The 26,972-nt window shown below is 41.6% G+C and overlaps 1 protein-coding gene across 1 annotated transcript in view; it reads right to left on the reverse strand.

Moving 5' to 3' along the window:
• The window catches only part of LOC124594642 (dehydrogenase/reductase SDR family member 11-like), a 58,781-nt gene that overhangs the window by 11,817 nt on the left and 19,992 nt on the right, over positions 1 to 26,972 (reverse strand). Inside the window, exons 2-4 of the mRNA XM_047133010.1 lie at positions 19,588 to 19,750; positions 7,422 to 7,551; positions 2,594 to 2,723 (exon numbers count right to left, since the gene is read on the reverse strand). Of these exons, the coding sequence (XP_046988966.1) occupies positions 2,594 to 2,723; positions 7,422 to 7,551; positions 19,588 to 19,750 (423 nt within the window). The remainder of the gene's footprint in view (positions 1 to 2,593; positions 2,724 to 7,421; positions 7,552 to 19,587; positions 19,751 to 26,972) is intronic.

The following is a 26,972-nucleotide window of genomic DNA, read 5'->3' on the forward strand; positions in this document are numbered from 1 at the left end:
AACATTTATGATAAACTTAAAGGGTGGACAAGAGTTAATAAATAAATCATAAACTTTAAAACTTTTTGATGAGCATTTAAATTTGAGAAAAAATGTATTGTCGAGCTACTTTAGCAACTCAGATGCAATACAGATTTCTCTAAAACTGACAATGGCACAATCGGTAAGCTAATATATTTTTCTGTTTTCATTCATCAGAGTGATAATGAATTATATTATGGGCTAATTCATGTTTTTTAAGGTTTCCATTCTGCATATGGATGCTGTGAAAATAGTAAATTGTTCTCGCCTATGTTCAACTTGCAGACAACGATTTAACAGTCATCAGAGTACATATTTCATCTAACAGTATTTGATGTAAGTAATGCATTAGAGTCCAGAAAAGAAAATGTTGTCGATTATTACAGTATGAGAAGAAAAATTACACTTACAAGAGGAAAAATTGCCTTCAGTACTCTTCATTAAAACTGAGAGTGGTAGTAGTACTACCATCATTTTCTGAGCTGAAAGCTTTGATCATTTATGCAGTGATTCTTTGTACATACCACACTGCACAGTTAAATTATGAAGTACACTAAATATTTTTCTATTCCACATAAGGATTTTTGTTTAGGAACTTGTAGCTAATTTAGAGCAAAAATATTACATATTTATCAAACCTCTTCTCATTGTGTGAACTCATCTGTAAATTACAGCATTTGGCCATTTTCAGATACAAAATAAGTAAATGACCTGTATATTGACTTATTCCAGATCATTCAAGTATGTTGTGAAAGTTAACCATAGATCATAATTGAGAAATAAATTCATTTCAGAAATGACTGTTTCTGTATCACAGTAAACTCCTTCTAGTAAGGATATACAGAATTAATATAAAATATGTTACCACCTTACTGAATAAGGAGCTAAAAAGAATAGGAAAATAATCATTCAGATCACAAAGTTTCTAAAATATTCAAAAGTAAAATTAAAAAAGCAGTAAAATAGAATAACAAAGCTTGCAAAGAAATTGTACAATGGAAAATAAGGGAAGGTAAGATAAATAGGTAAGAGTTGTCAGGTGTGTCAAAACCAAAGTTTTACTGGTCCAAATTCTTTTCTGGCATATGTCGAACATAGATGGGAAAAGAAGCATATAAAAATGTGTTACGTAAAGATCAATGGGTAGTATCTTATAAAAAGATTATCTGCAGTCTCCAAAGAAGACCTAGAAATCTATGAAATAATAGTGCATAATCGTAAATGAGTGTTCTAAATGATTCAGAAGTAGAATGCTTTCAGGGGTCATAAAAGAACTGTTGACATATATATGCCATTTATATTGAAAAAATGGCGCTGATAACCTTGGCGTTGAGCCCCAACACAAACACACACACACACAAATATATATATATATATATATATATATATATATATATATAGTAAAAGTTCGGTTTTACATAAGTGTAAATACATAAATGTATCTCATCACGTTGGAAACAAGGTAAAGTAAACATTTATGTAATGAAATAATGTAGTTGCATAAAACAAATTTAATTTTTTACCTGTTTTGGGCACTTAGTACCTTTCGCCAGAAGGTTATTATATACTGTTCAGTTTAAGCATGGTTCCTTTTCTTTCATTTGCAATATTCATACCAGCTTTGTGAGAAAGATATAGATTACTCATAGAAATCAAATGTCTCTTAAACAATATGTCAAGCCGTATTGTCCAGTGTAAAGTACACACAAGAGAAAGTATTTTTAAAATATCATACTGAGTATTACTACCCTTTTCTCATTATTATTAGTCTAAAAACCAGTATACAGGGTTAAACTGTCATTTGAACAACACAATAATAAACAACTGATCAATTCGTGAGTTTTGGAATAGGTCTGTTATTTAATATTAGAAAACGATAATTCACCTATAATTTTACTACCAACCAGAGTAGAACAAAATGCCATTTCATTTCTAAAAGCAGAGGACTGCACGTCAAAATTTTAGTGTAATAGGGTGATTTTGTGCCACAAAAATCGACATAAAAAACGTTTGTGAACAAAATTAGGTATCAATAAATTCCATAAATTTCATTCAGTGGTATATTAGTGTACTGATGCTACTGCTGGAGATGTTCTATTTTCTGAAATGGAACGGATTTATAGACAATTCTAGTGGTACCACATTGATGGATGCACTATATTCTGAAATGGAACGGGTTTACAGGGCTTCCTGTCAGTTAGCCCATTCCCAAAGCTTTTTGCTAGCCGAGAGCTGTATAATTATTTTAATGTTTCGAAGTACCAAGGAGCCCTTTTAGCTTCTCTTTTTCTATAAACATCATAATTCTGTTTTCACACCAGCTGTAGACATATTTATAAAACGATAAAAAGACCGTTCTTTGAGCACATAGAGAAAAGGAGCATTCCATTATATCTATTAAGAAATTGCAAATCATTAAATGATGCTAATGGGGGATAGCGATTACCTGCTGTCGACTTTTTTCTACTTCTGTTAATTAACTGCTGTGATGTCGAATAGGGCAAAAGACATTAATTCATATACTTCTTTTAAGCTACAGTATTTATAATATGAATCAGTGAAGTGCACTTACTCCAACTCGTATATTGCTCTTCCTAGCAACCAAGTCCTTTCTTAGTCCTTCAAGCAGCGTTTTCACAGCTACCTTGCTGGCATAGTACATGGAGTACTCAGCGTCGTGTATTGGCACGTGACCGGCGATACTAGCAAACAGAGAGGCATATACCTTTGTAACAGTCAAAGCAAAAAATTCAGACGAATCACGTAACACAACAGGTGTAAAGCCAGGCAAAGTCCTATAGATAGGGATCCTGAATGGCAGGCGTAGCTCTCAAAAGGACAAAGCGTGACGCCTTCAGTCGGTACAGGTAGCAGAATCTTAACGAAAAACTTCTTACAAAGCCCAATAAATTTTTGTCGTATTTAGAGGCTGTCAGTGCCACCAAAGCTAGTCTCAAGACACTCATGGGTGTCGAAGTAGCCGAAATTGAGGATAGCAAGAAATAAGCAGAAAAGCTGAACGTTTTCACATTTTCCTTTACTGAAGACATTCCAAGAACACTAGCCCAGTTTAATTCTTACTCAACTGCGAATATGAGTGAAATGAATATTAGTGTCACTGGCAGTGAGGAACAACTGATATCAGTAAAACTGAACATTTGACTTCAGGGAGTTTTGGAATGTCTATCAGATTCTACACGTAATATGCAGACGAATTAGCCCCTGTTAACTGTTGTATACTGTAGGTCCCTCAAATGAAAAACTGTGTCGAGTAGTTCGCAGAAAGCAAATGTCTGACCAGCCTACAGGAAAGGTAAGAGAAGTGGTCCACAAAACTACCGTCCAGAATTCTACACATCCATCTCTTGTAGAGTCTTACTATATTTCATTACGTTTGAACACTGAGTCCTGTCTCGTTTTTCTCACATGATATCCTGAAAGCCAAGGGATAAAAGTGGTATTTCTTGACTTCTAGAAAGAATTTTCCTCAGTACCACAGAAACACTAACTAACGAAAGTATGAATTTATGGAGTATCAAATGAAGTATGTGACTGGATTGGTGATTTCTTGGTAGGAAGGTCGCAAAATACTGCTTTCGCTGGAGGAGAGCTATTGACGTGTTGTGACGTTAAGGGCAGTCTGGCTCGCAGGGGAAGTGCCAATGGTGTTCAATCGATAGCTGGCCGAAATATTGCCAGCCAGTCGAGGCAAGCGGGCAGAGACAAGCGTTCGGGTAGCGCTGGTGGCTGAGTTACAGGATATGGGTTGCTCTGGGATGCAGGAGCAAGCTAGCTCTCCTGCAAGTGGAGGCAGGACTATGGTGGGTACAGATGGTTGAAATGAGAGTGTGAATATTAGATTTCTACTAAAATTACGTTACGTACTATACAGACGTGCTACAGAAAAACTTAAACATACCATAAAAGTCACGTCATTGAGTCGAGGCCGCTGCAACTTTAAGCATAATTCTAGACCCAACATTTTAAAAGTTATAATTATTTTAGGTACAATAGCTTAAAAATTATAACATATGAGCCATTTGAGCAATGTATTCATATGATATGCCATATGAAAGCTGACATCAGAAATCTTCATAATGAACTACGTTTATAATCAGTCATCTGTATGAATAATTATAGATGAGCTACTAAGCTGATATGCAGTTTTTGCCATTACTATAAATTCTCAATAGATACATGTACTGTGAAGGCAGCATGAGTGTTCAAGATTGTTACATAATATTCTTATGGCTGAGCAACCACAATCTGTTTCTTCATAATTTTTTAATGTTTTGCAAGTTTTAACACATTATAAGGCCATGCAACTGTGAACTTTATTAATAACTTTTTTTTAATACTGAGTCGCTGTTGCAACGAGATGTAAAGTCGTCGTAATAATTTCTCGCTATATATATATTAGGCAGAAGAGATCGATAAAATCCCATCGGAATTTCTCAAAGCATAGGTGAAGGTGGCAACTAAGCGACTATTCAAGTTGATATGTGGTATCTATGACCTTGGAGGCATTCCAGCCTCCGAAATAATATCATCAACACAATCCCGAAGATAGCAAGAGCAGATAAGTGCGAAAACCGTCGCACAATCAGCTTAACGGCTCATGCATCCAAGCTGCTGAACGAATTATGTTCAGAAAAATGGAAAAGTAAACTGATGATCTAATAGATGACGATTAGTGTAGCTTTCGGACAGGTAAAGGCACCAGAGAGTCAGTTCTGACGTTGAAATTGTTCACGGAAGTAAAACTAAAGAAAAATATATCTACATACGAACTGTCGACTTTGAAAGTGGGTACGACAATGTGAAATGGTACAAGATGTTCTAAAATATGGGAAAATAGGAATAAGGTCCTAAAACATGAGAAAAACAGGAATAAGCTATAATGAAAGCCGGATGGTATCCAACATCTACAAGAGCCAAAAGAGGGAAAATAAGATTGAAGTTCAAGAATGAAGTACTCAGATCAGTAAGGGAATAAGACAAGGAGGCAGTCTTTCGCCCCTACTATTGAGTCTATGCATCGAAGAACCAATGACGGATATAAAAGAAACGTTCTAGAGAGGGATTAAAAACTAGGGTTGGAAGATGTCAGTTCTAAGATTCGATTATAACATTGCTATCCCCAGTCAAAGTGAAGAAGAATTTCAGTATATATAGGATGAAATGAATCGTCTAATGAGTACAGACTATGGACTGAGAGTAATCTGAAGGAAGAGGAAAGTAGGCCTAATGAGGACTATCAGAAGTGAGGTTAGTAAGAACCTTACCATCAAAATTGGAGACCACGGTGTAGAGTCCGGAGGTAGGGAATTCTGCCACCCTGTGGCCACAAAAAACGCATAGAAAACGAAGAAAGGAGCATGGAGCACTCAGACAGGCACAGACAAAGTAGACATCCTGACCATTTCTGCTAGTATCAAATATAGGCCTCAACATGAAGAAATTTCTGAGACTGCACGTCTGGAGCGCCGTCTTGTATGATAATGAATCATCGACTGTGGGAAAACGGGAAAAGAAGAGAATCGAAGCGTTTGAGTAGCTGGTACAGAAGAAGTATTTTGAAGGTTAGGTAGAATGATAAGGAATGAGCAAGGTCTCCGTAAAATCGACAAGAAGAACGAACGGGATGATAGTACAAATGTTAAAACACCAAGGAATAAGTTCTACGGTAGGAGACGGGGCTGTGGATGGTAAAAACTGTAGGGGAAGACGGAGATTACAATACGTCCAACTGATAATTGATGATGTTGTTGTTGTTGTGGTCTTCAGTCCTGAGACTGGTTTGATGCAGCTCTCCATGCTACTCTATCCTGTGCAAGCTTTTTCATCTCCCAGTACCTACTGCAACCTACGTCCTTCTGAATCTGCTTAGTGTATTCATCTCTTGGTCTCCCTCTACGATTTTTACCCTCCACGCTGCCCTCCAATACTAAATTGGTGATCCCTTGATGCCTCAGAACATGTCCTACCAACCGATCCCTTCTTCTGGTCAAGTTGTGCCACAAACTTCTCTTCTCCCCAATCCTATTCAATACTTCCTCATTAGTTATGTGATCTACCCATCTAATCTTCAGCATTCTTCTGTAGCACCACATTTCGAAAGCTTCTATTCTCTTCTTGTCCAAACTATTTATCGTCCATGTTTCACTTCCATACATGGCTACACTCCATACGAATACTTTCAGAAATGACTTCCTGACACTTAAATCTATACTCGATGTTAACAAATTTCTCTTCTTCAGAAACGCTTTCCTTGCCATTGCCAGCCTACATTTTATATCCTCTCTACTTCGACCATCATCAGTTATTTTGCTCCCCAAATAGCAAAACTCCTTTACTACTTTAAGTGCCTCATTTCCTAATCTAATTCCCTCAGCATAACCCGACTTAATTCGACTACATTCCATTATCCTTGTTTTGCTTTTGTTGATGTTCATCTTATATCCTCCTTTCAAGACACTGTCCATTCCATTCAACTGCTCTTCCAAGTCCTTTGCTGTCTCCGACAGAATTACAATGTCATCGGCGAACCTCAAAGTTTTTATTTCTTCTCCATGAATTTTAATACCTACTCCGAATTTTTCTTTTGTTTCCTTTACTGCTTGCTCAATATACAGATTGAACAACATCGGGGAGAGGCTACAACCCTGTCTTACTCCCTTCCCAACCACTGCTTCCCTTTCATGTCCCTCGACTCTTATAACTGCCATCTGGTTTCTGTACAAATTGTAAATAGCCTTTCGCTCCCTGTATTTTACCCCTGCCACCTTTAGAATTTGAAAGAGAGTATTCCAGTCAACATTGTCAAAAGCTTTCTCTAAGTCTACAAATGCTAGAAACGTAGGTTTGCCTTTCCTTAATCTTTCTTCTAAGATAAGTCGTAAGGTCAGTATTGCCTCACGTGTTCCAGTGTTTCTACGGAATCCAAACTGATCTTCCCCGAGGTTGGTTTCTACTAGTTTTTCCATTCGTCTGTAAAGAATTCGTGTTAGTATTTTGCAGCTGTGACTTATTAAGCTGATAGTTCGGTAATTTTCACATCTGTCAACACCTGCTTTCTTTGGGATTGGAATTATTATATTCTTCTTGAAATCTGAGGGTATTTCGCCTGTTTCATACATCTTGCTCACCAGATGATAGAGTTTTGTCAGGACTGGCTCTCCCACGGCCGTCAGTAGTTCCAATGGAATATTGTCTACTCCGGGGGCCTTGTTTCGTGATGTAGATTGATGATGTAGAGTGCAATTGCTACTTGAAATGAGGAGGTTTGCACAAGAGAGAAAGTCGTAGCGGGCCACATTAAACATGATTATATGACTGATGACTCAAAAAAGAAGTAGAGTTATTTTTCGACAGTCGTGTAAACATCGGCGCTCTCTTACCTACAAATGTGCACAATGAAGCCGTCGTCGACACCTCTCTTGAACATGTCCTGCACGGCCTCCCTGGTACAGATGCTTAGCCCCAGCAAGTTCACATCTAGCATCAGTTTCCAGTCCGATGTTGGAGCAGCTGTTGGCAGTGTAATTACTGACATGGAAACCGTGTCAAAAAATTTTGAAAACAACAACATGCTAACTTATTTACAGTTGAGGGTCGCAGAAGCCTCGGTGAAAATTTTCAGGCCCAACGACGGTAACGTGGGATCAGGAGCTAAGCGGATGTTGGTAGCTCTGGTGATGGCGAGACCGAGGGAGTGGGGGAGAGCAGGAATAGTCTTCCGGGAGATGTTGCTGTGTGCGTGATATCAATTAACACGCATTGCGAGTGATTATCCGATTCATCTCTTGCACAAGCACCTGCGACTTCTCCCTTTACCGGCATGAACGATTCGTGTTCAGTAATTTTGATGATGATGACTTATAAGGGATATGGTATATCCTTCATGCTGGTGTCACTCAACACAAGAAAAAGTCATATTTGAAAGAGACAAACATATAAAAGGACTTAACCGGCCCTTTTAGCTGTTAGTAAGACAGACAATGAGAAGGTGACCTGACCTTAAAAATACTGCTATTATTCTCTTACCGATCCAAGAAATGTTCGAAGGATCTGAACAAGATTCGTTGAATTATTAATTTGATTTACATATAAAAAAGTGAGAAGAAGCAAGCCTTTATTACGTGATTGGTTGACACAGATGTACAATAATACACTAATGGCCATTAAAATTGCTACACCAAGAAGAAATGCAGATGATAAACGGGTATTCATTGGACAAATATATTATACTAGAACTGACATGTGATTACATTTTCACGCAATTTGGGTGCATAGATCCTCAGACATCAGTACCCAGAACAACCACTTCTGGCCGTAATAACGGCCTTCATAAGCCTGGGCATTGAGTCAAACAGAGCTTGGATGGCGTGTACAGGTACAGCTGCCCATGCAGCTTCAACAAGATACCACAGTTCCTCAAGAGGAGTGTCTGGCGTGTTGTGATGAGCCAGTTGCTCGGCCACAATTGACCAGACGTTTTCAGTTGGTGAGAGATTTGAGTAATCGATTTTGTGATCTTTGGCATGCACCACTATCTGAACATAACTAAAACAGAACTTGTTACAATGCGCAACAAAAGAAAGACAAATTTTCTTCTAATTCGAGATATCGGACAACAGATGTTTAAATAATGTACCACATTGCCTGTTGCGATTACTGCTTCTTTCCCCTTTCATCTCGTTTTTCTTTTTATTTGCCCATATTTATCCTTGTGTATGCAGAACGTGATCTTGTTCCGTCCTTCCTTTTGTTGACTGCTATTCTTATGAATTATCTTGACTGCTTAAACAAAAAATACAATAGTTATATAGATGCTCTTCTTTTCCAGTTACTATTCATTGTCATCATTAGGTTTTTGTATTGACAGTTGTTCGTCCATAAGCTAGTTTAGCATACTACAAAGATCTTAATTTATAATTGTTGGTTGGGTTGTTTTGGGGGAAGAGACCAAACTGCGAGGTCATCGGTCTCATCGGTTTAGGGAAGGACGGGCAACGAAGTCGATCGTGCCCTTTCAAAGGAACCATCACGGCATTTGCCTGGAGCGATGTAGGGGAATCGCGGGAAACCTAAATCAGGATGGCCGGACGCGGGATTGATCTGTGGTCCTCCCGAATGCAAGTCCAGTGTGCTAACCACTGCGTCACCTCGTTCGGTTTTATAATCGTCCTCTTTAACCAAGGAAGCCAAAAACTTGCTTACAATAACTAATACCTGCATCTTACGCTCTCAAACAAAAATATAAGAAAATGTCCCCAACAACGTTATATTTGTGCCCACACCTACACCAGACGTTGAACTCATTTGATACGACACTACGACACTACACTCTCTTCGCACATCGATCCTGATGTATTCTTTTGTGTGGATATTAGTTATCTAACTCAAACTTCATCTCGCACTCTAGACCCTCATTTGGTGAAAACAAAAAAAAAAACCCTTTAACTAGAATGCAAATCTTTCCATCAGCTAAGGACAATTAAAATAATTTTAAAAATCCAGATATCCATAACTATGTTGTACACAGAGACTTCCTCACGTTGCCACAAGACTCCAATAAAATTGCATCATTCTCCTTTGCTCTTCACTCACATTTATGGTTCTTCACTGCATTCGTGAGATCACTCATTCTTTTTAGTCGTTATGTACTCATTTTATAACATCATGCCTGCATACCCTCTGTTCATCTTACATCTGCATTTATTAATTATCTTCTCACATATATCCACTGATAGCAATTTTAACAAGTCTCGTACTCTGATTTTCATTAAACGATACTCCTATTTATAGGACAGAAATACAGCTGCAACAGACAGTTTAATATCGACAATAATTCAAGATCTCCTACTCTTATCAAGTTTACGATATACAACGAACACATGATAGCTTTAACGTAACTTCGTACTGGTAACGTTATATATTTGAAATTAAATAAAACCCCTGCTTTACGAGACAAATCGAAAATTCACATACTGACATTAGCTGCTGCTTCCAGTCAAAAATGAAATTTACGTGGTCCCATCGTCATTTTATTATTATTTATTGGAGGAAAGCCTTTATGATAGTGATGTGCTGAACCATACACAACTTTCCCATCTTGATGCTCTCAACTGTGACTCATACAAATTTCCCCGTATGTTCCATATGGCACATGACTTCAAAGCCTGGGTTATTGTTTAAAATGTTTTCAAACATCTCTTTAAATTTTTTTGGGAATACCTCCGGCAATGAGTCGTTCACTAGAACAACTTTATTCATTAACTGAATAGATTCATTCAGCGCCAGATCTTGAGTTTCAAGCTTTTTAATACTTGCAGGTATATGCGAAAATGAGTGGTAATCACAGCAATGTCTTTTTTAATACCGGAATCATTAAAAGCTTCCATGCACTGGAAAACTGCCAAAGTCTGTGCACTATCGAAGTCGTTTACTACCCGTCTAATGGCCTCGAAATGTTCATTGTAAAACAACACAGCTTCGACCCACGTACCCCAAGATGTTACCACTGGTTCGGGGGGTAAAAGCACATTTGGTAGTTTTTCTTTGTCGGTCTTGATGCGAGCAGGAGCCTTTAGAAACAGTTTCCTTGTGGACGAAATCAATTTATTTACATTCACAAACGTGGAAAGTACTTCTTCAGCAAGGCGATGTATTCCATGAGCAAAGAACGTCACATAAACCAAATTGGGATAAAATACTCGGAGGGCTTTTCCTGCTTTGATCATACAGAGAGCACGATCTGAAATAAACTCAAACGCCCTTTCACCTCCAGAACATTCTGGAAATATTTTCTAATACTCTCATTCACGAATCTGGCGATCGTAGAATGATATACTGTTTCAAGTTCTTTGCACGCCGCTAGCTAGGAAGAAGAATTCTCTTCTTTTAAAGCACCAACAATTAAATTTGCGACGTAACGGCTCAAGTGTCTGTCGTTATGTCAACTGAAATCCAGATAATGCTGTCCTTGAGTTCACTGCGTATTTCTTCCAGAACATTTACGTAGGTTGTCGGTATGTAATTTTTACGCAATGTTGATAAATCTGGTATATTTTAATTCAAGAGATATTTACGCAGGAAGCTTTTGAGGATAGGGTTTGTAAGTTTATGAAGAGGAATATTACTTGGAATGAATGTTTCACATCGATCCATGTTAAACCGACTTTTTGGATACCTTCTGACAAATCCCTGCTATTGCAACTCGCTGTTGTCAGAAGTTGTTGTGGTCCTTTCTTCTGCATTCCTGCGATATGAAGACTTGTGTAGACATGCTGGTCTATTTGCAACATTTTTTCTCACGAAGCGTTTTTCTCACAAACTCGATAATATAAAACAATTCCGTCATACGCAAATGTTCCAGGGTGGCCAGCTATCCACGAAATGACGTTCTCTTCAGGCGGCATGGCGCACAACACGTTACATTCTACAAGTCGTAAACACGTTCAACTGTGTACAAGTAAACAGAAGGCTAAATTGAAACAATGGACGTGCGACTAAAACCTTACGTATTTTAGTTTAATTTTTGCCGACGCGTTCGGTATGAGGGCGGAGGGGATTGACAGGGGGCGCGAGCCCAGGAACCTTGTCTGTCTGCCTGTTCCTGTTTCTCGTCTATGATGATTTCACCAGGCAGCGGTCTCTCGGCTAGCGATTGCACGCAGTTCTAGGTCGCGGTCAATCTGTGAGACATCCGAACTAGATCGGAGTAGAGTCAGCTCGTCTAAATTTTTAAAATATTGTAAACATAGCTCGAAAATATGCATCGTCACTAGATTTTAGTTAAAATATGCAATAACCGGTGAAAAGGAGCCAAATATGCAAATGCATATGCAACATGCAAATGCATGTAATTTGGTCTCTAAACACCAACTTATTCAGTGATGTATTTACTCACTGTCTTGGCATGTTATAGCCTGAAATGTCACAAAATGATACACTGCTCAGCTAGCACTGTAGGGTATACAGATGCTTTACCTCCATCAGGTAGGCAGTTGTGCGAACACATAAATTGCTGTGTTTGCTGCATGCATCACCTTAGGCCCCGATCTGGCGCCAATGAGCGGGCACACTGCGTACTTTGCACACACATATAAGGAAAAGCTGTCTGTAAGATACCAAGGTAAGCATGTTTGAGCAGAATCACAGTTTAATCTTAGTTTAGTTAAACAACGGTAAAATTAACTTAGAAGAGTTAAATCACTGTTTAATCAAACAGAATTTATGTTTAATCACACAGCAATAAAAGAATCTTCCATTGCATCACTCTGTCGCCGCACTGTTACCACACAGTAATGACCCACACGGAGCATTAAACAGTGCAGTTTGTAAGGGGTCCGTAGGCCCTTACTATAAGTTTTGCGACAGCACAGGTCGACAGGACAAACAATCGATAGTGTGCGTCGGGTGGCGAGAGCGAGAGCGAGTGTTGAGATAGTAGTAGTGTGGGACCCAGGCTGCGGGCCAGGCCGTGGGGCGGCCAGTGGCCGTAATGCAAGGCCGTACCGACAAAGGGGGTGGCCATCGCCGCGGTTTAACCCCTTTGTGTTAGAAATATACGGGAAAGTGTAAAAGTGTAATTAATAGCGTGATCATTGAGATTTCTGTGCCGATATTTGTAATTACGCGTCTACCGCGCCGGCATCATCTGGATTGCAGTGTTGGATTGCAGTGTTGGATTACAGTGATTGAAATTACGTGTGACGATCATAAATAACGAAGAGGCCTGTGCTGTGATTAGCCATTATTAATTCTGTACGACGAAGGCAGTGGCTGTCTCCTAACGTTGTGTTTTTGGTGATAAATATAGGTTGTTGATTAATGAAGCTGTGTTGCTGTTCTTCTTGGCACCAGACATTCATTATTGCAGCATTCGAGAAGGACAAAATGGAATGTAACAACTCCGTAGCAGTCCAATCCGATTGCCAGCCCCATTAGGTACACGGTCACATTAATTATTATCTATTTGGGCTGCTATCAGATCCTGATCGAGCGGGATAAGTCACTAGATTAAACCGGAGTGTTACAAGTTGCATCAGATCCACCCCAAATACTTATTCCATTACTAATTACCTTGTAGGCAGCTACTTCATTAAGAGGTTGTGCTGTTACCTCACAATCTGGGTTATTTTCTTCTGTGGATTCTAAATTTTGTCTGACCTGGCATGGTGTTTATTTTATATTAGTGCAACTGACTTGGATGAATAAGAACACTGCTTATCACTGCATTAGGCAACGGCCTTGCCGCAGTGAATACACAGGTTCCCGTGAGATCACCGAAGTTAAGCTCTGTTGGGCCTGGCTGGCACTTGGATGGATGACCATCCATCCGCCATGCTCTGTTGCCATTTTTCGGGGTGGACTTAGCCTCGTGATGCCAATTGAGGAGCTACTCGACCGAATAGTAGCGGCTTCGGTCAAGAATACCATCATAATGACCGGGAGAGCGGTGTGCCGACCCCACACCCCTCCTATCCACATCCTCTACTGAGGATGACACGGCGGTGGGATTGGCCCGGTTGGCCACTTGTGGCCTGAAGACGGAGTGCTTATCACTGCATTAGCTGAAGCAATTGTGAAGAGACAGAAATTGGCTTCCAATTGTAAAGCAATAATGGAATGATACAACACAAGGTTTTTTTGGTTGGCGCACTTCATACATAAGCGCGCCTGTTCCAGGGTTGACAGTCTGATAATAATGTCATGTTTTTCATAAATTATTCAGAACAAATTCCCTGAGAGCACAGGGCATCCCCAACTAACGTTTCCTGCTGTTTGGCAGAGTATGCTACAATGTCATTATTTTATACTGCAAAAGTACCTTACCGCGCCCTTTTTTTAAATCAGCTTCTCGCTACAGCGATTAGCAGAACTCACATAAGTGGAATAATTTGTTATGGCAAATACTCACACCCTAATCCTCACTACAAAGCACTGAGCTAGAATGTAGAGCATATTGCTCTAAAGCAGTGGGGCTGATTGGTCCTCTCACCAGCAAATGCTGGCAGTCATACAGTCGGATCATAAAAGTTAAACTTGGTCAAAGGGCACAGGGATGAGCTTGAGCGCCATAGGCTGAGACATAAGTGCGCCGGGGCCCATAAGCGATTGGTAGACGCAAGGATGATGTCTTATAACACGACTGGCTCTCCTCCCCTGCCCAGCCTCTTCTCTCCCTCCTCCTTCCCCTCCCCAGGAGTGACAGGCGTCACAGGTCGCCAGTGACCTTGAATACTGTTGAAGTGTTCTGTGTTCCGTTTCTCTCCTTGACACTCTACTCTCGGCTAAGAGTGGTACAGTGTCGAGCTGCTTTAGAAAATCTAGGAACACACAGCTGCCTACCTGTTGCGTTCTTTGTTTACAAGATATAGAGCATGCTCCCTTTCAAACGAGTGGTTTTTTATTTATAAATCTCTGCGGAGTCTTACAGAGAAACTTTTAGTCCTCTGGTAGCTTACTATTTTTTTTAGCTTATCATGTGCCGTACGATTCGGCAACAGTCGGAAGTTAGCGATATTTCGTCTATAATTCTGTGCATCCAATCTATTAAACTACTGGACATTGCTACACCACGAAGATGACGTGCTGCAGACGCGAAATTTAACCGACAGGAAGAAGATGCTGTGATATGCAAATGATTAGCTTTTCAGAGCATTCACACAAGGTTGGCGCCGGTGGCGACACCTGCAACTTGCTGACGTGAGGAAAGTTCCCAACCGATTTCTCATACGCAAACAGCAATTGACCGGCGTTGCCTGGTGAAACGTTGTTGTGATGCCTCGTGTAAGCAGGAGAAATGCGTACCATCACGTTTCCGACTTTGATAAAGGTCGGATTGTAGCCTATCGCGATTGCGGTTTATGGTATCGCGACATTGCTGCTCGCGTTGGTCGAGATCCAGTGATTGTTAGTAGAATGTGGAATCGTTGGGTTCAAGGAGGGTAATACGGAACACCGTGCTGGATCCCAACGGCCTCGTATCACTAGCAGTCGACATGACAAGCATCTTATCCGCATGGCTGTAATGGATCGTCCAGCCACGTCTCGATCCCTGAGTCAACAGATGGGGACGTTTGCAAGACAACAACCATCTGCACGAACAGTTTGTTTACAGCAGCATGGACTATCAGCTCGGAGACCATGGCTGCAGTTACCCTTGACGCTGCATCACAGGCAGGAGCGCCTGCGATGGTGTACTCAACGACGAACCTGGGTGCACGAATGGCAAAACGTCATTGTGTTACGACCCGTGGCACTACCCTTCATTCGATCCCTGCGAAACCCTTCATTTCAGCAGGATAATGCACGACCGCATGTTGCAGGTCCTGTACGGGCCTTTCTGGATACAAAAAAGTTCGACTGCTGCCCTGGCCAGCACATTCTCCAGATCTCTCACCAATTGAAAACGTCTGGTCAATTGTGGCCGAGGAACTGGCTCGTCACAATACGGCAGTCAGTACTCTAGATGGACTGTGGTATTGTGTTGAAGCTGCATGGGCCGCTGTACATGTACACGCCATCCAAGCTCTATTTGACTCAATGCCCAGTCGTAACAAGGCCGTTATTACGGCGAGAGGTGGTTGTTCTGGGTACTGATTTCTCAGGATCTATGCACCCAAATTGCGTGAAAATGTTATCACATGTCAGTTCTAGTATAATATATTTGTCCAATGAATACCCATTTATCATGTGCATTTCTTATTGGTGTAGCAATTTTAATGGCCAGTAGTGTACCATTTTTGCGGAAAAGGAGTGAACTGCGCTATTTTCCAATCAAACGGAACTGTTCACTGCGCGAACGATTGTCCATGAATATGACCTAGGAAAGGAGTCAATTACGTGGTGTACTCAGTGTAACCTCTAACTGGAATTGTGGCAGAGCCTGGTGCCTTGTTCGCTTTAAGTTTTAGATTCGTGCATAAGTTCATAGCGTTTTTGTTCTGTATATCAGTATTTGGGTTGCTATGGACTTTATCAACTGTTATTTTTTATTCGAGTTTGCATATTATCATTTCATCATCTGAAGATAGTGAGTGGGACTGTGGACGTTAGAAAATGGAGTACCAAGTGGAGCAGTCGGAACATTTCCGACATATTCGTCTGTTTGAGTTCATTAGAGGAATGACTGCAGCGGAGGCAGCCAGAAACGTTGCTCAGTGTGTGGTGATAATGTCATTTGACAAAGCGCCACAAGAGAATGGTTTTCTCGTTGCGAGGAGTATTTTTTTGACATCAGTGGAAGGCTTTGGGGGTTTCGTAAAGAGCGTTTAAACGCATCAATTCACAATGATACCCGTCAGTGTACTCGTGGACTGGCAAATGTTATGAACTGTGACCATTCTACCATCGTGCGATATTTGTATGCAGCGGGCAAGGTTCAGAAATCAGGCGATTCACTCTAAGCCAAAATCACAAAAAAGGCTGATGACCATCGTCATCAATTGGCTCGTCAACAACACCGAGCATTCCTATCCCCTATAATTTCTGGTGACGAGAAATAGTGTCTTTATTCTAAGATGAGGAAAAGAAAGGAATGTTTGAGTTCAAACAAAGCAACTCCCCGCAGAAACACCTGCACGTATCCACCAACGATAATGTTGTGCATGTGGTGGAACAGTGACGGTGTGGTGTAGTACTAATTGCTTCCCCATGATATAACCATCACTGGTGTCATTTACCGTCAACAACTGAGACGTATTGCAGGCAGAGTCCAAGAACAACGACCAGGAAGATTGCGTGAAGTGATGCTACTCCACCATAACGGCCGCCCGCATTCTGCAATTTCATCTGTTTCGATCTCTAACAACCTTCAAGGAACTTCCTTACCGGACGAAAATGCGCTCCGAACATGGTTTGACGAGTTCTTCGCCTCAAAACCACATCATTTTACAGTCGCAAAATCCAAAAGTAGCCCCAGCGTTTGGAAATTGCTGTAAATAGTGAAGGAGAATATATCATTGTCGACTACAGTCTCAGTCATGCATATGTGTTGTAAGTACTTCCAGCATTGCAGCGCGTCAGCAATTGTAAGTATCGAAATAATTATGAAAAATCCGCCTCGATTACACAAACTACCTGGCGTTTACCTAGGTTTCATCGTGGGTAACCACGCCTTCTTCAGAACAAATATAAAACAGCTTGCCTAAATAGGCATAGTCAAATGCTAAAATCAGCACCTACAGCGGAAAGACCCCATAAAAAATTATTACAAATACACGGTACATATGTACCAAGTCAATAATACTACTTATCCCAACCCCGTGTATGCTACCTCGCCCCTGTCAACGTACGATGGTCACGTGCTATGACCAAAGTAACCCAGTGTTTGGAAATTGCTGTAAATAGTGAAGGAGAATATATCATTATCGACTAAAGTCACATGCTGTAACCATCGTACGTTGGCTGTGGCGAGGCAGCATACACAGGGTTGGGATAAGTAATATTATTGACTTGGTACATATGTACCGTGTATTCGTAATAATTTTTTTATGGGGTCTTGCCCCTGTAGGTGTTGATTTTAGCCTTTGACTATGCCTATTTAGGCAAGCTGTTTTATATTTGTTCTGAAGAAGGCATGGTTACCCATTCTGAAACCTAGGTAAACACCAGGAAGATTGTACAATCGAGGCGGATTTTTCATAATTATTATATGTGCTGTGTTTATTAAAATTATGGTAAAACGTTACGATGTGTCAACCTAATACTTCCCATTGTTTTACAAAACCGTGGTTCTTAAACCGATATCACTTTTTTATGAGTCTGTGCCACAGTCTAACTTTGGTAAGACACTATCCTTTTGCGTGAGAACGTTTGTAAATACGGAATTTAAATTTTGTGTTTTCTGTCTGCTGTCTTCTGTTTCAAAGAAGACGGATCCACGAGAGACTGTTCATTGACTTCACTTATGACCGGAATTCCCTACGACTTTCTGATAAATCTTCAGATGGAATGGCTGATGGAGGCAGTGGGACTGTTTATAGTTATCTGTAACGCCAGAACGTACAGTTTATGTTGGGATGTCACATACTGCAGATTAGGGGCGTACCAAAGTTTGCATGGAGATAACTCCTTTTGTATCAGTAACATCGAATCTCCCAACTTTCTTCTCCGCTCGCTTCTAATACATTGAAGCGCCAAAGAAACTGGTATTTACGAACAGAGATATGTAAACAGGCAGAATACGGCGCTGCGGTCGGCAACACCTATGCAAGACAAGTGTCTGCCCCAGTTATTAGATCGTTTTATGCCGGTGCAATGGCAGGTTATCAAGATTTAAGAGAGTTTGAACTTCCAGTACGGCCATTTCACGAGTGTACCGTGAATATCAGGAATTCGGTGAAACATCAAATCTGCGACATCGCTGCGGCCGCAAAAAGATCCTGCAAGAACAGGACCAACGACGACTGAAGAGAATCGTTCAACGTGACAGAAATGCAACCCTTCCACAAACTGTTGCGGATTTCAATGCTGGGCCATCAACAAGTGTCACCATGCGAACCATTCAACGAACATCATTGATATGGGGTTTCCGAGCCGAGGGCCCACTTGTTTATTGTTGATGACTGCACAACACAAAGCTTTACGCCTCGCATGGACCCGTCAACACCGATATTAGACTGCTGACGATCGGAAACACGTTTCCTGGTCGGACGAGCCTCGTTTCAAATTGTATCGAGCGGATGGACGCGTACGGATATAGAGGCAACCTCTTGAATCTACGGACCCTGCATGTCAGCAGGGGACTGTTCAAGCTGGTGAAGGCTCTGTAATGGCGTGAAGTGTGTGCAGTTAGAGTGGTATGGGGCCTCTGATAGTCTAGATACGACTCTGACAAGTGACGCGTACGTAAGCATCCTGACCACTTGCATCCATTCATGTCCATCGTGCATTCCGATGGACTTGGGGAATTACAGAAGGACAATGCGACATCCCACATGTCCAGAATTGCTACAGAGTAGCTCGAGGAACACTCTTCTGAGTTTAAACACTTCCACTGGTCACCAAACTTCCCAGACATGAACCTTATTGAGCATATCTGGGATGCCTAGAAACGTGCTGTTCAGAAGGGATCTCCACCCTCTCCTACTCTTATGGATTGATGGACAGCCCTGCAGGATTCATTGTGTCAATCCCCTCCATCAATCGAGTCCGTGCCACGTCGTGTTGCGTCACTTCTGCGTGCTCGAGGGGGCCCTGCACGATATTAGGTAGGTGTACCAGTTTCTTTGGCTCTTCAGTGTATCTCTTGCAGAGAAAGATGCTTATCATACTGGTAACTCAAGCGAAGATTTCATCAGACTAAAACGTATTGTGAGCTCAGCTATTCCGACTTGCTTGTTGGTTTTAACAATATCTCATTTTTAACAACGTTCCTGTTATTGAGTTCTTACTTCTTATACTCACACATGTTTCAGCATGATATAACCTTAACGTTCTACGATTTCTACATCAATATCAAACAACTTTTTAGTTGCTAAGTTATCCAAAACACAGATTGATTTGTACTCGTGTATCTACTTCGTACACTAACAGAGAATATTCGTCACTCACAGATCAAGCTGCAATTGCGACACAATCCCGCGCAGTTGACGAGAATGTCGACGCCTCCCAAGGTATCAGTAATCCATTTGAACACAGAAAGTATGCTTTCCTCGTCACTGACATCTCCGTATAATGGATACAACTGCCCGGTGAAATCATTCAGTTGCCATTCCTAGGGAAAGAAAAACATAATTGCTGTTACTATTACAAAATGTTATACTCAATAAAGGGTTCAAAATTGTGAAACTGAGCACATGCAACATTACAACGAAAATACGTTCGTAGACGCAGTTTACATCTCGATTACAGCATGGCAGAGCAGTGGTTAAGACATGCATCCCGGCAGACAGCAGTTCAAATATTCATATGGCCAACCAGATTTAGGTTTTCTGCGGATTTCCTACCAATCTTATGAGGAGCTGTTCGGGGAGGGGGTATTTGTTGAGAAACACGTCTGTCGAGAATCATAGGCATGCTCTATAGTCTATAGGTTTAGGTTCATGGAGCACGCATGCCATTCCTCACTTTCAGTCTTCACTTACCAGTGTGTTCCACATCTTAGCGGTCCCTTGTAGGCAGGCATTGTCTCCACAAATAGAAAACTGAGACCAAGCGCACCCATAAACAGACGGACAGAATCCAGAATAACCTCCCTGTAATATCGCTGTGCTGTAACGGTACCTCACCCAAACACAAGCAGCGGTATTTGGCCATTTGCGCCTAGTTCCTGCCCACACCATAACGCCTAGGTAATAGCAGTGGCGTTCATGAACATTCTGTGGTATGAAGCGTACTCCCCACTCTCTCCACGCTAACTGGTGATCAGAATCACTTGTCACAGCGAAGCGCGGTTCGTCGGAAGAACATCACACTTGATCACTTTTGCTGACCCCAACCAGCATGCTCCGTACACCAACGAACTCTTTCTCGCCACCACTGATGACGGTTGCAAGGTCTGCAGTGATATGCCTAGGAGGGGGTGGCCCATCTACGACCGACGGCATGAATTTCGCATAGCATTTCCATCTTCAACGATCTTTTCTAATCGTGAGATGACACTTTTGGACACATTCATTACTGTGGCTGTAGTAGTAACTCACCAGACTACTCGTCCACGATCGCAAACACTCAAATGATGTCTTGCACACGTGTTGCCGCAGCAAACGGAATGTCGCACTAATAGGTTCCACAACAACCTTAGACAAACATCGTACGTCATGAAATGTCGAATACGTACTGGTATTCGCGCACAGGCTTCGCTGCTGTGAACAACTCCAGTCCTCTAGATCTCCTTTTACTATCATAGGTTGGGTGTTCCATAGCACTTGCCAGTTGTTCCCTAGCAGTTGGCAGTTGTTCCATATGCAAGTGTTAGTTGTTCCTTAGCAACTGTCAAACAATCTACGTAATTCCCTTTCAAATTTAAATTTTTGTCTTGGTACTCCATAAGCCTTCCACATACTCAGCTCTGCCACGTTCGTATGCCAGTCAGTACCGTCCTCTTTTAGACTGTTGTCATTCCCATAGTGCTTTCCGCCCAAAAAATCCTTCAATTTTGAGGAAAGATGGACAAAGTCAGGATAAACTTTCCACTTAAGTCGCCAAGCAGATTCTTTGCCAACGCGACAGAATGCCGGCTAGTAATGTGTGATGATTCCGGGCGGGAAGGAGCGCCTGGTCCCCGGCACGAATCCGCCCGGCTGATGGTTTTTAGGCGGTTTTCCATCTGTCTCGGTGAATGCGGGCTGTTTCCCCTTATTCCGCCTCTGTTACACTGTGTTGGCGATTGCTGCGCAAACAAGCTCTCCACGTACGCGTACACCACCATTACTCTACCACGCAAACGTAAAGGTTACACTCGTCTGGCCGGCCAGAGTGGCCTTGCGGTTCTAGGCGCTACAGTCTGGAACCGAGCAACAGCTACGGTCGCAGGTTCGAATCCTGCCTCGGGCATGGATGTGTGTGATGTCCTTAGGTTAGTTAGGTTTAATTAGATGTAAGTTCTAGGTGACTGATGACCTCAGAAGTTAAGTCGCATAGTGCTCAGAGCCATTTGAACCATTTTACACTCGTCTGGTGTGAGACGTTCCCTGGGGGGTCCACCAGGGGCCAAACCGCACAATAACCCTGGGTTCGGTGTGGGGCGGCGGAAGGGTGAAGTGGACTGCGGTAGTCGTCGTGTGGCTGTGGAGCACTGCAGCTGCGGCAGGGACGGAGCCTCTCCGTCGTTTCTAGGTCCCCGGTTAACATGCAGTACAATACAATATCTGATGAAGTAGAAATTCCCCTAGACAACAATCCACGCCGTGTCTTTCGAACGGCCGTCCGGAGTGGCCGTGCGGTTCTAGGCGCTAGAGTCTGGAACCGAGCGACCGCTACGTCGCAGGTTCGAATCCTGCCTCGGGCATGGTTGTGTGTGATATCCTTAGGTTAGTTAGGTTTAAGTGGTTCTAAGTTATAGGCTACTGATGACCTCAAGCCATTTGAACCATTATTTTCTTTCGAACGGAGCGGCGCAGTCGTTATTCATTGTATCTCTTCCAGGCATAAAGACAATGAGCAGAACGCCCTTTCGATCCCAAAACACTCTGGCCATAACCTGTTTCATGCTCAAAATGTGTTTGGCTTTTTCTTCTTTTGTTGGGGATTGTCAATGGCGCCAGTCGGTTGATTGGCGCACAGTTTCTAAACTTTCATGCGAAACCTAGATCTCGTCAACAATATGACTCAAAACATCCTAGCCATCCTTGTCGTACAGAGTGAGAAAGCCAACTGCAGCTCCAATCCGCTGTTGTGACGTTCGTTTGTCAAAAGGAAACCACTTGTCACAATTCTACAAATTTCATAAAGAACTGGTAGTGAAATTGCAGGAACGCACAAGCTCAATCCATCAGGCAGTGAAACGCCAATGGTGTTGAATTTTTTCATCAGTTCTACTTTTGAGTTCATCACTCGCAACTAAGAGTCAGCCTGATCGTTCCACATCATGAGTAGTCGTTCGTCGTCCATTAAACATGAGACAACATTTTCGAACTGAGGCTTCTTTCATCATGTTTCTATAAACTTCTGTTACCTGCCTAAGCATTTCGATATTGTGGACTTCTTTTTGCATTCAGAAACAGTATTACTCCACGAACCTTACACTATGCCGGATCGTAAATTTGGTAACAAATGTTAGGATCGTACAAATAAACAGCGAACGACCGTTCCTGGCACCTGTTACTGTGATCCTGACGCCACTGCTATACACGAGGGGGGGAGGGGAGGGGGTAGAACGAAATGCGAGGCTTTTCAGGTCAGAACGTCCTTTCCTTTTAGAATGACCCTCTTTGTTTCGGAATTTTCACTTGTCAAAAAATGCTGGGCTTTGGCTCAGAACGTCCTTTCCTTTTAGAATGACCCTCTTTGTTTCGTAATTTTCACTTGTCGAAAAATGCAGAGATTTGGCTCACTCTCAAATTTCGTTAAAGAATATGGGACTTCACACTTGTAAATTTATTTTACCAACACTTCACTTACAAGTGCCACATTTACGAATAATGAAGAGGACTGTGGACTGCGTATAGAAAATATATGTATTTACAGTCTAGTTTAGTTGCAAAGCAGATTTCGACAGTAACCATCACTGAACGCTATCGTGTATAAAACCTATCAAAAGACAGAACGCTTCTGTACACTGAAATATCCAGCACATCGCTGCAGACAACCAAGAATGGAAGAGAAATTTAAAAAAAAATGTTTGAGAAAGATATTACTCGGATAAAGCTAGCCCAAGATAAGTGGGATTGTTTACACAAGACATGTTTACACCCAGAGCTTTGGGAGTGTTGGCGCTATTGTTTCATAAGGATGGCCTCCGCAGCTGCCCTCTCGGCTGTTGGCAGGTGCACGTCGAGTCGATATTGTGGACTTCTTTTTGCACCCATCGCGGTTCTGAGTGCAACCAGTGCCGGAAGTATACAATGTGTCCGCAATCATTTGAAAAACTTATAACTTAAAGACTATTAGCGATAGAGTGACGTGGTCTGTTGTAAAACGTTTGTTGTTGTTGTTGTGGTCTTCAGTCCTGAGACTGGTTTGATGCAGCTCTCCACGCTACTCTATCCTGTGCAAGCTTCTTCATCTCCCAGTACCTACTGCAACCTACATCCTTCTGAATCTGCTTAGTGTATTCATCTCTTGGTCTCCCTCTACGATTTTTACCCTCCACGCTGCCCTCCAAAGCTAAATTGGTGATACCTTGACGCCTCAGAACACGTCCTACCAACCGATCCATCCTCTTGTAAAGTTGTGGCACAAACTCCTCTTCTCCCCAATTCTATTCGATACCTCCTCATTAGTTATGTGATCTACCCATTCTTCTGTAGCACCACATTTCGAAAGTTAATGTTAAATGTTCCACATTAGATTTTGTGAAGGAGAAACTTTATTTTGAATACAATTTTCAAACTGAAGAATTCGGTCTTTGCATATTCCCTTATCAGTACCTCATCCTCTTCCATGTCGTGTTTATTTAAATCCAATGAATATTTTTTAAAGAAATCATCTTTCAATCAGAGTAAAAAAAACCAGCTATCGGCTGATATCGTCGCTATTGGCCATCGAATTTGGCGCCTCCACGTATGCGCACTTCCTGCCTAAGACTGGATAAATAGGGGGCCCTAGTCATGCCTTCCCCCCATGAACCATGGATCTTGCCGCTGGTGGGGAGACCTGCGTGCCTCAACGATACAGATAGCCGTACCGTAGGTGCAACCACAACGGAGGGGAATCTGTAGAGAGGCCAGACAAACGTGTAGTTCCTGAAGAGGGGCAGCAGCCTTTTCAGTAGTTGCAGGGGCAACAGTCTGGATGATTGACTGATCTGGCCTTGTAACACTAACCAAAATGGCCTTACTGTGCTGGTACTGCGAACGACTGAAAGCAAGAAGAAACTACAGCTGTAATTTTTCCCGAGGGCATCCAGCTTCACTGTATGGTTAAATGATGATGGCGTCCTCTTGTGAAAAATATTCCGGAGGTAAAATAGTCCCCCATTGCGATCTCCGGGCGGGGGCTACTCAGGAGGACGTCGTTATCAGGAAAAAGAAAACTGACGTTCTCCGATCGGAATGTGGAATGTCAGACCCCTTAATCGGGCAGGTAGGTTAGAAAATTTAGAATGGGAAATTGATAGGTTGAAGTTAGATATAGTGGGAATTAGTGAAGTTCGGTGGCAGGAGGAACAAAACTTCCGGTCAGGTGAATACTGGGCTATAAATACAAAATCAAATAGGGGTAGTGCCGGAGTAGGTTGAATAATGATTACAAAATAGGAGTGCGAGTAAGCTACTACAAACAGCGTAGTGAACGCATTATTGTGGCCGAGACAGATACGAAGCTCACGCATACCACAGTAGTACAAATTTATATGCCAGCTAGCTCCCCAGATGACGAAGAGATTGATGAAATGTATAATAAGGTAAAATAAATTATTCAGATACTGAAGGGAGACGAAAATTTAATAGTCATGGGTGACTAGAATTCGACAGTAGGAAACGTAAGAGAAGAAAACTGTAACACCCCAAGAAGCCTGAAAATCCAAATTAGAATGTCATGATAATTTAAAGTAGGGAACAGTGTTATCCTGATAGGTACGACAACTGTGACAATAATATAACACCTTAAAGCTTTGATGAACAGCAGTTTCGATAATTACTGAGTATATCATGATATAAAGCTAGAAAGAAAGAAAGGTTATTTTTAATTAGCTATCATACATCTTAGTAATAACTGCGAATCAGTACGACGAAAGTTAAGTCCAAAGTAATATGTTGGTCAGAAATAACATTTATTGTCAAAGAGAGTTGCAAACGCGGCGAAAAGAAAATTCAATGCGTCTACAATGCTCGATCATGGAAAAGTTAGTCGCTTGCTAGCTTGCTTGCTATCAAGTCGAGAGAGAGCACCGTTTGCTATAGTACTACAAACGGAACGCTACGAGATTGTTTCTTTTAGAAAAAAAGCAATATTGTGTAATAGAGATGCGCGGACTTTGTTCTCAGTTATTCTGACTTGAGAACTTGAACTGAAGTGATATTCTGATAGTGTACGATGAGTTAATGAACTTTAATTATTAGATATATTATTGTTGCACTCAACCTTCGTCAAAGTGAACAGTTACAACGAAAATGGACATAGTATCAAAGACTGCAAATCCTGATTAGCCTGGAGTACGAAACATTAATACGACCACACGAAGATAATACAAATATGCTGATTGTAAAAGTTGTAATTGTCACGATCACCGAACTGAAAACAACCGTAATTGATCTGATCCATCTGTGTGCGTGTGGTGTGGTGTGATGATTATAAACTAAGTGCTAAGAAGGAACAATAAAATTGTTCGTCAGTAATGGAAATATCACGTGTTGGCTCCATCATTAACTGAAGTGGTGTGACAGTTGATGATCAAAATTAATTAACGGTGAAAATTTTAACTGAAAGAGTGACTTGATGAACATTGAGCGTTGAAAGGAGTGTTTTGCCGAAATAATATCACTACGCATGAAAGCAAGATAGCATTGTAGATTATCTCTGGATTTACGTCGTGCCGTAGTGAACAGTTCTGCCTAGCAACGTAACAACAACTACTGATACTGAACCGCAAATGAATTTTTCCTCCCTTCAGTGGTGTGAAACGACGCCGGTGATGAATGATTCACTCAATACTGCAATAACTAACTAACCGGGCGTAGCAAATAATCATATAACCATAACAGACAATTAAAATCAGCAGAAGACTGTGCGGACTCGCAAACGGACTTTCATACATTACGCGAGGAACAATTTCCTTTAGATATTTTCAGGTGCTGTTCCACGTTATCCGACGGGGACAACCATCACTGCGCGTTGCGTCTCCATTCCACCGACCGAGCTGTAGCAGTAGCGGCTCAACACCAACAGCGACAACAAAAAGTGGAGAGGGGACGTCACAAAAGTAGTAGGTGAATATGGAATGGGGGTAAGGAATGAAAGAGGAAGCCGCCTGGTAGAATTAATCATAGCTAACACTTGGTTCAAGAATGATGAAAAAAGGTTGTACACATGGCAGAGGCCTGTACATACTGGAAGGTTTCAGATAGATTATATAATGGTAACTCAGAGATTTAGGAACCAGGTTGTAAATTGTAAGACATTTCCTGGAGCAGATGTGGACTCTGACCACAATCTAATGGTTATGAACTGTAGATTAAAATGGAAGAAACTGCAAAAAGGTGGGAATTTAAGGAGATGGGACCTGGATAAACTGACAGAACCAGAGGTTGTAGAGAGTTTCAGGGAGACCATTAGGGAACGATTGACAAGAGTGGGGGAAATAAATACAGTAGAAGAAGATAGGGTAGCTTTGAGAG

Source organism: Schistocerca americana, chromosome 2 (assembly GCF_021461395.2).
Source record: "Schistocerca americana isolate TAMUIC-IGC-003095 chromosome 2, iqSchAmer2.1, whole genome shotgun sequence".
NCBI lineage: Eukaryota > Metazoa > Arthropoda > Insecta > Orthoptera > Acrididae > Schistocerca > Schistocerca americana.